Here is a 14177-nt window from a genome sequence, read left to right on the forward strand (position 1 = left end):
TTATTTATAATTTTCTTTTCACTTCACAATTATTTACCACTTTGTGTTGGTCATGCAAATTAAATTCCAATGAAATATATTTTTTTGTGGTTGTAATGTGACAAACTATGTGACAAAACAAAGCTTACATACATTTATTATTTCTTACATAAGTGTGACACCAGTCTCATAAGATGGCACATTGGCCCATGACTATAAAGGGTAAATGTTTTTTTTTTTTTTTTCATTATTTTGTCTAAAGATGAAATGAGACCCATCATATTTAGTGTCTCTTTATATCAGATTATGACTATGTTTTATGTAGTATGATTGACATTACGGTTTTATAAGCACTTTATCTAAGTTTATGACCATTTAACCAGACTTCTTTTTTTTACTGCCTCTTATGCATGTTCAGGGTGTCACATTCCGTGTAGAAGGGGGTGAGCTGGTAATTGCGAGGATTCTGCACGGAGGAATGATCGACCAGCAGGGCCTCCTGCATGTGGGTGATGTCATCAAGGAGGTGAACGGAAAAGAAGTGGGAAATGACCCCAAAGTGCTGCAGGACATGCTGAAGGAGGCCAGCGGCAGCGTGGTGCTCAAAATCCTCCCCAGCTACCAGGAACCACACACACCCCGGCAGGTCAGCACACAGTCATATATACACACACTTTGGATGCTGAGGTAACACACTCTGGTTTGTTCTAGAGATGCATCGAAATGAAAGGTTTGGCTGCACACCAAACACATTTTTGTAGCAGGTTTTCCCTTTCCAATAATGATTTTTTTTTTGTAGCTTAAATGTTACCACAGTTAGTTGCCACAGTTACCGATGTTACACCACAGTTAGTTCCGAACATGCAATGTGATTGGCTGAGAGGCGTTCTGTGAGTGCCGTTATCAGCAGGTAATGCACTGTAACCAAAGCTCTCCATGTATCACTCTGCCACATACAGATAAACAAGCTATGATGCAGCGCTTACAAGCCAAACAGCACAGCTAAAAACAGAGTAGCAATGGAACTTAATTGGAATTTAATTTTCAGAGTGTATTTTTCTTGTCCTCTTTAACTCAAAATCTTTTAATAAACAGTGATATTGAAACTCTGGCATAATCCCAATAATACACTCAAGGTTTGTGCTATAACGTATAATATTGACAATATTACTTGTCGTAGCATGAACCTCGAGTGTATTATTGCTTAATTTTCAAAACTACAATTTAAAAATAATATTTGAACTCTTTTTTTTAATATCCTATCTGCATGCCAAAACACAAAACATTTATTTTAGCAGTGCCACTAAAATGTTAGCTATACATTTCCCTCAGTAGTGCTATTCTAATTATATTCTAATCTGATCAAATCGTAAGCAGTGCAATTTTATTTAAGGAGTGTGGGTCTGCCGTCAGTATAAAACAAAAAACTAAGAGTCATTGTTCTGTATAAAAATAAATGTTGGTTTTAAAATGTGAAAGTTTTGAGAAATGTTGCAGGGAAAGTTGGAATCCAACTTGTTCCAACTTTTAATTTAACATTTTTTACAAAAAAAAAACTCTCGAACAGTCCCTTCCCACTGGGGTGCAAACTGGCAAGCGTTTCTGTTTAAATTGTTATTTTTGGTGCTAAAACTTGTGAAATACAGCCAGCTTTGAAATCTCCACAGTACAGCATACTGGGATATTTGGCCCAGTCTTGGCATGGCTTGCTCTGGAAGGAAGCCCGTGAAGAACATCCAGCTCGGTCTTGTTTAAGCAGATTTTTTGGGGGACCGTGTCCCTCTCTCTGTGTTGGTAATGAAACCACAGTTTAAAAGAATGATTCAATCTAAAGTGCCTGGTTTTCCCTCAAGCCCAAATGTGATGAATTAAATTAAATACATTTGCAATGGTGTGTCATAAAAACAAAGGAGTTTGTGTATGAACCAATAGGTTCATGTTTTTTGTTAGCCCACATCTACAGCTCTGGAAAATATTAAGAGATCACTTCAGAGTCTGAATCAGTTTCTCTATTTATAGGTACATGTTTGAGTAAAATGAACTTTGTTGTTTTATTCTATAAACTACGGACAACATTTCTCCCAAATTCCAAATAAAAATATTGTCATTAAGAGCATTTATTTGCAGAAAATGAGAAATGTCTGAAATAACAAAAAAGATGCAGAGCTTTCAGACCTCAAATAATGCAAAGAAAACAAGTTCATATTCATAAAGTTTAAAGAGTTCAGAAATCAATATTTGCTGAAATAAGCCTGGTTTTTAAGTTTTCATGCGTCTTGGCATGTTCTCCTCCACCAGTCTTACACACTGCTTTTTGAATAACTTTTGTTGGCTTGTAATCATCCATCTTCCTCTTGATTACATTCCAGAGGTTTTTCATTTGGTGAAATAAAAAAAAACCTCATACTTTTTAAGTGGTTATGAGCTGTATGGTTCTGTTTTGTCCTGGAGGTGGTGCACCAGCTGGCTGTGTCAATTGGTCAAGAGGCACATGGGTTGCCACTGTTGAAATGGGTTGCCCATGTGTTGTAAGATTGTGAGATTGCACAGCTACAGGGGGTAAAAGCTTCCTGTGTTAAACATCAGTTAGTAACAGATGCTGTAAGTACTGTATATTTCCTATAACACTAGACCAAGTTTTTATAGGTGCACCATTCTTAACCTAGTGACTACATAGTAATATAATATACCAGCCCTGCTTAAAAAGAGATGCAAATATTAACAAAAAAATGATATTTGACCTGTTAAGTTTACTTACTATAGCCAAAAAAAGATTACAAGAAGATATTTGTAAACATATGTTGAATGTATATTATCTGCCCTGGGGCTTTTTTTAAAGCTGAAAAGTCGACTAACTGGCGATGCTAACGACTATCTGGCGATGCTATGCACTAAGTGGTCATGCTAACGGCTAACTGGCAACGCTAACAGCTAACTGGCAAGGCTAAGCACAGTTTTAAAGTACAGCAGAAAGTAGAGAGCTGTTTTAACGAGAGCAGATTAAGCCATTTTACCTGCCCTGCCTGGTTTCTGTGTACTACAGGTGCTGGTCAACGAATTAGAATAATTTGAAATAGTGCAATCATGAAATTCTTTGAATGCATTTTTTGTGCAGAAAGCAAATCAGGTGTTCACCGCACCTGTCCTACTCGTTAGACTAATCACAGAACTCGTTACCTGGAAAAAAATTTGCTCAGCTGAGCTTTCCAAAAGGCCCATTTAGGCCATTTAACTGTGACACTGTTGTTTTATTGAATTAGAATAATGGAGAAACCGTTTCATTGAATTAGAATAAATGCTCAATTTTTTGTTTTCTGTGAAGAGTGTTCACTGTGCAGTATAAAGTCAGGGTTGAGTAGAATTTCTAAGTTGTAAAATCAATCATGGGTAAGCAGCGGGACCTCTCAACCGGAATAGTGGCTCAAATTCAAGCCCTTCGCCAACAAGGCTTGACCCAAACTAAAATTGCTGAGCAGCTCGGCATCAGCCAGTCGACTTGTGGAACAAGCAGACCGGCGCTGACGTCTCCAGATCAACCACTTACCATCGTCTGCGCGAACTCGGCTTCAAATCTCACGTTCCAGCAGTAAAACCAATGCTGAACAAGAAACAAATGGAGAAACGGCTGAAGTGGGCCAAAGAACACGGCGAGTGGACTGCTGAAAGTGGTCTTCAGTGACGAATCACGCTTCTGCATCTCCTTCGGTGACCAAGGTCCTCGTGTCTGGCGTCGTGGTGGGGAAACCTACAACCACGAGTGCGTGAAAAGATCCGTCAAGTTTCCCCAGAGCGTTATGGTCTGGGGATGCATGTCCGCTCGAGGTGTAGGGAAACTCTGCTTCCTCAAGAAGACTGTCAATGCTGCCGTATATCAAGATGTTCTGGAAACGTTCCTGATTCCGACTGTTGAGGAACAGTTCGGCGAAGAAGACTTCATATTTCAACAGGATCTTGCACCGGCTCATGCGGCAAAGTCGACCAAAGATTGGTTCACTAAAAAACAGCTTGAAGTTTTGGCATGGCCGGCCAACTCGCCTGACCTCAATGTCATTGAAAACCTTTGGGCCATCGTCAAGCGGAAAATTCGCGACAGAAAGCCTACTACGCTGGACCAACTGAAGCAGAACATCGCCACTGCCTGGGAAGCTGTGAGTGCGGAAACTTGCGACAAGCTGGTCAAATCGATGCCGCGGAGACTTCAGGCAGTCATACAAGCCAAGGGGGCAGCCACAAAATACTGAGAAAGTGATGATTGTAATTATAATAAAAATTATTCTCTATTATTCTAATTCAATAAAACAACAGTGTCACAGTTAAATGGCCTAAATGGGCCTTTTGGAAAGCTCAGCTGAGCAATTTTTTTTCCAGGTAACGAGTTCTGTGATTAGTCTAACGAGTAGGACAGGTGTGGTGAACACCTGATTTGCTTTCTGCACAAAAAATGCATTCAAAGAATTTCATGATTGCACTATTTCAAATTATTCTAATTCGTTGAACAGCACCTGTATTTGCTTGACTAAACTTAAACAGTGTGTGAATGTTATGCTATAGCGCTAGCAGTAGCTACTTTAGAAAATGGGAAATCCACACAACATTAGCCTGCATTTATTAAGAAAAGCAAACGAAAACACAAAGGACTAAAGGATACCTTCAGCATGGTTCTAAACACAAACAGAACCTCACTGTTACCTCACCTGTTCATGACCAATTGTGTGCATGGTCTCTTCATTGCGGAAAGCATAGGTCTCTACAAATTACAGCAAAAGCCTTAACAAATGAGTGGAGGAATACAGTATGATGAGAGCAGATGATTCCAGGCAGGTGGACTACCTGATACAATTAAATCATTAGCTTCCTGCATTGCACTGTGGGGTGCATTACAAATGCTGAGCAAGTCCAGATGACCTCAATTGTGAATCAAGATGGCGAGAGGAAACGTGCTTTGAAAGAGGGGTCATTACTGAGACATGAAGGACATGGGCTTTAGTGGAGACAACAGTGACCTCTGCATTCAGATCTGAGGAGAAGCATTAAGTAAAACCAAAGGTTGTGGTTAAAAGCCCACATTCAGTGAGTGTGATGCTTGTGCATTAGTGCAATATTCAAGAACAGCTGTTCCTCAGGTAACTGAGGATATCAGGACGTGATGAGACTGTTAGCAGTAACAGTCCTTCCTGAGTAGAAAGCAGAAGCATTTCTGAGTGGAGAAGGGACAAAATGTGTTTAATGGTACCAGTGAGCTGGAACGACCATCCTTGCTGAACCTAATATATTAATGCTAAAAACAAGGGTGTCTGTCATCAAAAGTTGATCACTTGTCTCTGTTCTAATAAACTAACCACACTGTTTTCCCTCGCCACATCCAAAAAACACTGCTCAAAAACCTTTGCCAACGCTGAGCAAGTTTTGTCAAAATAAAAGTCACACTCTGAGTTTTTAAATGAAATAAACGATTTAAGGCACAGAAAATTAATTGATCAATTCAATTCAATCAAATTACTCGAGTAATTGTTTCACCCCTACCCAAAAGTATTGGATAGAGCACCGTCATTCCAGATAATAGTTCCACTGCCTCACATATCCACTGCTCAGTTCTTTATATACAGTATATGCTTCTCTACAGGGACTAGACAAGCTGTTTGAGCATTTTCACATGTCAGCATGTGTGCATTGTAAATGAGCTGAATGCATTCATTATAAGGGGAATATATAAATATTCAATAAATATAATTAATGCTTAGGGGTTTCATTTCTATATGGCTTTGCCTGAGTGCTTCACGGCAACATTTCACTGGAGTATGGGGCGCTATGGTTGCCATGGTGACAGGATTTTGACTCTGGCACTCCCTTACCCATCTTTCCTTCCTTCCAGCCCCCTTCTCTTTTTTTCCCTTTCTTTTTCGCCTTCTTCACAGACGTCACTCACTTCTGTTAAAGTAGTGAAGCATTCAGTGACAGAAACTGCACGCTGACACGGTTACAGTGAGTGAGTGTGTGTGTGTGTGTGTATGGAGATGAATGTGTAGACAGTAGACGAGGTGTATATATATTTTTTTTATTTATTAGTGTTTTTGTTTATGTTTGGATGTAGATGAAATGCACATATATATTGTCTTGTATGACTGTGTGTGTGTGTGTGTGTGAGTAGTAATAAGTAGATGTGAATGTCAATGCTATAGAGATAAATTTGAGGCATGTGTTTTTTTTTTTTTTTTTTTTGCAGTTACACAGTGTGGACTATTTTGTCACCGTATGTTAGTGTGCACTGAATTGTTGCACTTTGTTACAGTGTGGACTAGCCTAGCATCTTCTTTTGTAAATTAAAGCACAAGTCAGATATCAAACATGTTTTGGATTTTTAATTTAATCTGGGTACAGACAATCAACCATCATCAGTGATCATGATCAGCCTTGTTTATTCAATGTTTTGTTTCCTGTAATCCGTTCCTGTTTGATAAGGGTTGTCATATTTTTTATTGAAAACTGAACTGCATTTTTTTGGTACTGTGTAATTATATATAATAGTAATTAAGACCTAAATTTGTGCATGCGTGTGTGTGTGTGTGTGTGTGTTTGTGTGTGTACCCTCAGGCCTTTGTGAAGTGCCACTTTGACTATGACCCAGCTCATGATAACTTGATCCCCTGTAAAGAGGCCGGTCTCCGGTTCAGCAGTGGAGACATCCTGCAGATCTTTAACCAGGAGGACCCCAACTGGTGGCAGGTCAGTTTGAGTAAACATCTGAGCCTAGAGGACACTTCATGGCTCTATTAATTGCTGTGTTGTGAACAAAGTGACATACACTAAACAACTGCCTCACTGTATTGTAATCATCCTAGGAACAAAAATTCTCCATTTTGGCTAATTTTCTGGTACTTTTTGACAAATTGTGAATATAGTACTTAATTACACAGATTTATCTCTTAAAAAGGTTTATTTGGGTGAGTAAAGTGCTTCTGTTTATTTACAGTAAGCTTGGTTTTTTAGATTTTCAAGGCACATTAGCAGTTAACCGCGGTTACCGGCTAATGCCACTCGACATCGCTACACTGAAGAACCCTGAGTGCTCCGGTTCATCCCACATAGCTTGTTTTAACATGTTAAACGTGCAGACTATAGACTGTTATACTTACCTCAAAAGGCAAAAGAGCTAGTGCTTAGCGCAGTTAGTGGCTAATGCTAATACTGCTCCAGCAGTGCTAGCCAGGGTAAGCAGCAGGGTACAGGCCGATAATATTCATGTCTGAATGGGGAAAAAGTCACCAGTCTTGGTGCTGAAGAACTTAACTGAAACTGAAATTAAACAATATTGTTGTATTGATGCATTATTAATATCAATATCATTCTAAATTAGCATACAGTGGATATCATCAGTACCTTAACACTGACTGCAGATTGTATTACTGAGTGTGCAGGACATTCCAGTCTTTTTAATGGATCATCATTTACCTTTAAATTACCTTTATCTTTTAGTTTGTCAGTTTTTGTACATTAGTTTAATCAGGGAAAGATTGAAATGCATTATGTGGTAAACAAAACCCAGCAGTTCTGCAGTTAGATGCTGGTTCCAAAAGCTTCATTCTCGCTTGATTTGTCCATCTGTCACAGGCGTGTCATCTAGAGGGCGGCAGTGCAGGTCTGATCCCCAGCCAGCTGCTGGAGGAGAAGAGGAAGGCCTTTGTGAAGAGAGATCTGGAGCTCAGCACTGCAGGTACGAACACGACACTAACCTTATCTGAGAACACATTCAGTCCATCACCTCAGAGAACTCCTTTAAAAGAACTCATTAAACACTGTCATTTGTAGGAAGAGGTCATTTTTCTGGACCCCAGATATGAACTGCAAAAATCTACCTTACAATTAACATATCATTAACATCACCTTCTTGTTTCTACACGCATTTTCTATTATGTCAGCTCTGGTGACCATATAGGAGCATTTTAAAGTTCTATAATTACTATACAGTTTACAGTCCTTCTGTTTTACCTTTTTCTTCAGTGGTCTGGACCCCACAGGACCCCCACAGAGCAGGGCTTATGTGGTCAGTGGGTCATTCTTAGCATTGAGTTTTTTAAAAAAAGTGTCCTTCCACTAAAATCCACTTTTACACTACTTTTAGACTAAAAGTTAAAAGTAAAACCCACCATGGGTTTTTGTACCAACTGCCTGGGCGGCTCTGCCAACAAAACCCCGGGGTGTTTTTAACTTTCTGGACCTGGACTACCCACCTCTGTGTGAAAGTAACTATAGGTTTACATAGGATCTTCAGTGGATTTGGTATTTTACAGAGACTCTTAAGACTAGGTCAGTGGTTGAACTGCAATAAGCAGGGCATTACACATGTAAACTAACATATGACATTGCAAAGACTGTTATTAGTCTAAAAAATTGTTGTCCGTCTCGCTACCTCGCAGTGCCAATCAGTGTTAGCCAATCAGAGGCGATATGGTCAGTGATCAGTGTTAGCCAATCAGAGGCGTTATGGTTGCATGTATGAATATTCACGAGCAAGAGCCACTCCTTCATCGGACTAAAGCAGCGTTATACCAGATCACAAAAAACAGCTCACATGGCATTCATTCATTCCAGAGACCACAACTAGACATTTTAAAATGAATGAAAAAACAATTAAATGACAACTTTAAACATCTCACAGCAGAAATATCCAGCAAACAGCATCCTGTGGGCCCCATCATATAAACACTGATATGGGACTAGAGGATGGCAACACAAACTCTAACAGCACCAACAGATTCAGTGCTTCTGTCTCTGACGTTACGTTAACATGTTGGAGAAGTTACAGTAGGTAGGAGTGTCTAATAGATTGGACAGTGAGTGAACAGAGTGATTAAAAACTCCAGCAGCACGGCTGCTGTGTCTGATCGACTTTTATCAGAACAACACACACTAACACACCACCACCATGTCAGTGTTACTACAATGCTGAGAATGACCCACTAACCAAAATTAGCTGTAATCTGGTTGTCCGGTGGGGTTCTGACCATTAAAGAACAGTGTGAAGGAAGGATAAAGTATGAAGAGAAAAAGAAGGACTACAGTCTGTATTTGTACAATTATAGAAGTGCTCCTGTATGGTCAGTGTAAAATAATAACCTTGAGTTATTTTTATCCTTATTTAAACTTTTTTTTTTTTTTACTTGGTGCTTATTTGGATAAGGTCACAAGTTACATAGCAGCGTGTCATAATATCTTCTACATTAAGATAAAATGAACCTAAAGTTGTTATTGCTAATCCAGCGCTTTAAGTCTTCAAGAACAGATCTGCAAGAACAGTCAGTTCTCTCTGAAAACAACACAGTGCTGAAAGAGGCTCACAACGTGCTTATTAATCCTTTAACTGACTGTCAGTCAACACGACTGCAACTTCTGCCTCGTGGCAGCATTAATCCTAATGTGACTCAGCATCTGTTTGATCCTTTAGAGCAAAAAAAACAACACATCAATATTGCTCATCCTCAGAGCTTCCCAATACTGATGCTGCTGCCACTCAGCTGCTTACCATGCAGATGCTTCTTTAAAGGACTTTGCATTTGTCATGATGTCACCTTTATCTACAACAAGCAAACACTGCCCTCTACTGGCAAATGTGTGCCAGCTCAAGCTGATGTTAATGCAGCAAGTAGAGCTCCTGTAAATGTGTCTAAAGTTACAGCCTGAAATCCATTTCCAGTTCCGTTTCTGGTCATAAGGCTCAGCTCAAGGCCATTTTTTGCTATCAGCAGCATTCAGATGGGCCAAGCTGGGCAGTTTTGTCCAGGGGTGATTCTGTGATCAGAGGTTTAGGGGTGATGAGCACCCACCGCCCTCCTTTAAAAAAAAGAGGTGAGTGGGTCATATCAGAAGAAAGTGAATCCATTAGATTTAAATAGTAGATAAGGGGATAAAACTGTTGTGTGCACATTTTATTTATATATATATATATATATATATATATATATATATATATACATATATATATATATATATATATATATATATACAGTGTTGGGAAGTAACGGATTACATGTAACGGCGTTACGTAATCAGATTACAAATTATGAGTAACTGTAATCCGTTACAGTTACTGCTTCAGTAAATGGTAATCAGATTACAGTTACTCTGCTAAAATAAATGGATTACATTGCGGTACTTTTCTATTTTTGGTCTTCCAATCCAACACTGACAAAACGCAATCACATTCACATAAATCACGACATCAAAATATTCTATGATTCACAACCTCCTGCTCAGAATGTTTTCACTGCAGAAGCGCCCCCTAGCCCGTCGGCGGGCCCGTTCTGACTATGTAAAGTAGAATGCTTATAAGCGTCAAATATTCTAAACACACCGACCAAATAACCGACTCATATTCTTTAGTACTAATTTAACTACCTGCATGCAAATTTACAACCATCTACATGAAACCAGTCGCCAGAAATCGCCAACTGAAAACAGCCTGTTTTTTCACATTGTTTACATGGGGAACACGCCTCCCCAACAAAATAGCCTTATAAAATATTATTAGTATATAAAATAACATCATATTACATTATAGAAAATTCACTTACTATCACAGCATCCACAATACAGCACTGAATCGCAGATAAAATATCCATAAAGTCCTTTATTCGCCTGCTCACTTCTCCTCACAAACATGCGTTTATTTTCAGCGCAGCTGAAACTTAATATTCTCAAGCTCCTAGCGACCAGACAATGTAATATTTTCACGTAAAGTTGTACGTGAATACAAAGCTAAGGATGTCCTCTTCTAGATTCTGTGTTTTTTATTGGTCCACAAACCACTATTTTTCTTGAGTGATCGTCTTTTGAACCAATAACGTGAGTGCTGGATCAATCCAATCCAATGAAATCAGGTCATAGCCTTTCTCCAGCGTCACAAAAGTGATTGACACCTATTTCAACCAATAGTCCACCCTTAGACGAAAACATTGGTACGTAATTTGCCCTGATTGGTCTCCTAATGGCTGGGGGAGGGGCATGCCTAACCGCTGTCACCAAATTCCCTCTGCTAAACATAAGTGCGCCCACAGCGCGCATACGTGTGATTTTGTTTGTCATTTCATCAAAAAGTATTAATATTACTCTGAAATAGACTTACATTCATTTATTTTATCACAAACAAACAAAAATATTACAAACTCTGGCTGTATAGAGACAGATTTACTGGAGAGGTTTTGAACACTTTGGAGACGCCTGGTGGACACCTAATATAATGCAGTGTAACTCTTCAATGCATTGTGATATAAATTACAAATTTTGTAATTTGTTTGTCAAGACCCTACTGAATCAGGAAATGTAGAGAATGATTGACTATTCATCACCAACATCCATACACACATTGTAAACTCTAAATATAACAGGCGCTTTTTTTTTTGTTACATTTTCTTCTGCATTTGATGTTCTCAAATGGAACTTAAATAATGGAAATTAAAGTGTTGAAGTGAATTATTGTTTACTGTTTATGATTACACTGCATTTGACATTTAATAATAAAACATTCAAATTATATTTTGTTTGCATTTGTGAGTTCTTAGAAAAGGAACAGATTGTAATCGCATTAAATCCTATTGGACCGAATTGTATCGTATAAAGACATAATTTGCATTACAAATTTACATTATCGTATCGCTGACTAAAATAATCGTATTGTATCGTATCGTAATGAATCTTGTGATTTACACCCCTAGATAATCCTGGCAAAAAATCCACCTGCAGAAAGTGGCAAACCTGCAAATAGTTAGCTTACAGTTGTTGTTACATTGTTTGGTTTTTAATGATTTTATCATCAATTTATAGAAGTGTTTTATAAAATTGTTTGATTAAATGGTTTCATAAGTATTTTATAGGGTGATTGAAAAGGCTGTTTTATTTTTATTTTCTATCTATTAACTGGAAGGAAAAATAAAACAATAATATGCAAGATGTGGTTGCTACATTCATTCAGGCTTAAAAAAACGACAATATTGTAAGTAATCCAAAGTAATCAGATTACGTTACTCACTTGAAGTAATGTAACTGATTACGTTACAAATTACATTTTGAGTGATGTAATCAGTAATCTGTAAGGGATTACATTTTAAAAGTAACCTTCCCAACACTGTATATATATATATATATATATATATACACTCTGAACATAATAGTAACTATGCAAAATGTCAGTTTTGTTACACAATTATGTTGTCCAATTAAAGTTTACAGATTAACTGCATGCATGTTAAAGTTGACAGCCCCAATTTGTTTTATAATTACCATTCCTCCTGCAGCTGCATTCTTCATTATCTGTTCTAATAGAAAAGATAATGTGGAAAGCTACTCAAAACTCAGTATGAAATCCTATTATATATTTTCACCTTGATCTCTTACCTAGCTTCTTTCACTCTGGTTTAAACACTGGACAGTTTGGGCTTCCCATATGGGCCACATTGTTACCACCCATCTTAATCTCACATGGTTCCCATATTTAACCCTATCTGGATGGAATTAGTTTCTCAGGGGATCCTGGGGTAATTGTCTCTTTTATGGGTGGTCCTCTGTGATTTTATTCCCATCCAGAACGACCATGTATGTGGTGGTGGTTTTTTTCAACAGACGTCCTCTGAGAAAATTACAGGCTGAATTATCTACTGTTTTTCACTGAAATCTGTGGTAATTTTAGTCCTGTCTGGACGCACATATCAGAGTTTCCTCACCTTGCATTTAATAAAATAGCTATTTGTCCACTGGCACGCACGGTAATTACACTTTGGGCTTGCGTTTCCACGAAGATCCACGTAAACACAACACTTCACAGTGAATGGAAATGGAGGATCTTCTGAATGCAATGCCATGTGACCGAGAAAGCCTAAAAACTCAATGATCCGATTTTTTTTTCAATTGCAGTCCGGATGCAAGAGTTTTATCACATTTTTTCCACAGTCATCCCCCCTGAGAAACGAATCCCGTCCAGAAAGGGCTTTAGGCTCATCATTGACCCTGAAGGAATTGACCATTTAATAAGGTTTAAATGGAGCACTAGCTGAATGACTACAGTCTCTGAGATAGGGTTTCTTATAAAATAGAGTTCATGTTTTATGTATTATTATTTTTGTTTCTTATTATTGTTATTATTATTGTCTATATTACCTGGCTCTGTGCTGATGTCTGCAGGACCTCTGTGTGCAGGCATGGGGGGGAAGAAGAAGAAGAAAATGATGTACCTGACCACCAAAAATGCAGGTAAGTCCTGTCTGCTCCATCTCTCTTTGTCTTTTTTTCCCCGCATTCTCCCCAGTGTCATTAACTTTGAGCTGCCCGTTTGTGCCGCCTGTGTGAGAAATCTGGTTGACAATGTTAACACTGTGATGCAGCTTCCCTTGTCCTCGTTTTTCTGTCTTATGTCTCATCAGTTTCCACCCAAACGAAAGTGTCCATGTGCTAATAACCAGAGGAATACTGTTTTTATTAATGTTGGTATAAAATAGACTACAAACTGGAGTAAACCGGGTATCTGCAGCAATTGAAAAATTCTTTGTAAGACCACTTTTGCAATGACTAAAAGCATGACTTCATTATTCCTGTATTTTCTGATGAACTAATATTTCAAAAAACATAAATGAACAGTTTTGCACAAAAAAGTGAATAGTTTCTACAAAGACAACAGGGTCCAATGGAAAATTAGTGTAACCCCAGGACTTCTATTTTTCTTCATACTTACCTTAAAGTCTAAAATTCTGAGAGATGGATTAAAGCCACTGTCTTTTTTTTTTTTTTAAGTAAAGAAAACAAATATATTACTTTAAAGGATCTACAGATACCCTTATAGTGGTTTGCATGCCTAGCTGGTGAATGGGACCCATATCTTAGCTTGCCACTAAACTTGATTGTGAATAAAGTGTTGCTATTTTTACCAAAAACTTAATATAGAGACCAATAAAATCAGCAAGCAGTGTGGTTTTGATCCAGAGCAAGGTGTATTTATGTTCCCAGAGTTTGACAGGCATGAGCTTCGGATCTACGAAGAAGTGGCCAAGGTTCCACCATTCCGGAGAAAGACTCTGGTGCTGATTGGAGCTCAGGGAGTGGGACGTCGCAGCCTGAAGAACAAACTGCTTGTGTCAGAACCGCACCGCTATGGCACCACCACACCCTGTAAGAACACACAAATGCACGCACACATCTTGCAGAGCATTGTGCTT

The 14177-nt window shown here is 38.5% G+C and overlaps 1 protein-coding gene across 7 annotated transcripts in view; it reads left to right on the plus strand.

Annotated features, from left to right (window-relative positions):
- The window catches only part of mpp2b (MAGUK p55 scaffold protein 2b), an 86491-nt gene that overhangs the window by 65062 nt on the left and 7252 nt on the right, over positions 1-14177 (plus strand). For 6 of the 7 annotated variants that reach the window (XM_022669173.2, XM_007255146.4, XM_022669174.2 and 3 more), the window contains 5 exons: positions 398-625; positions 6571-6702; positions 7588-7690; positions 13150-13218; positions 13969-14130. In XM_022669173.2, the coding sequence (XP_022524894.1) occupies positions 398-625; positions 6571-6702; positions 7588-7690; positions 13150-13218; positions 13969-14130 (694 nt within the window). The remainder of the gene's footprint in view (positions 1-397; positions 626-6570; positions 6703-7587; positions 7691-13149; positions 13219-13968; positions 14131-14177) is intronic. The other variant, XM_015607337.3, reaches the window with a different exon arrangement.

This window comes from Astyanax mexicanus, chromosome 15 (genome assembly GCF_023375975.1).
Source record: "Astyanax mexicanus isolate ESR-SI-001 chromosome 15, AstMex3_surface, whole genome shotgun sequence".
In the NCBI taxonomy this organism is placed as follows: Eukaryota; Metazoa; Chordata; class Actinopteri; order Characiformes; family Acestrorhamphidae; genus Astyanax; species Astyanax mexicanus.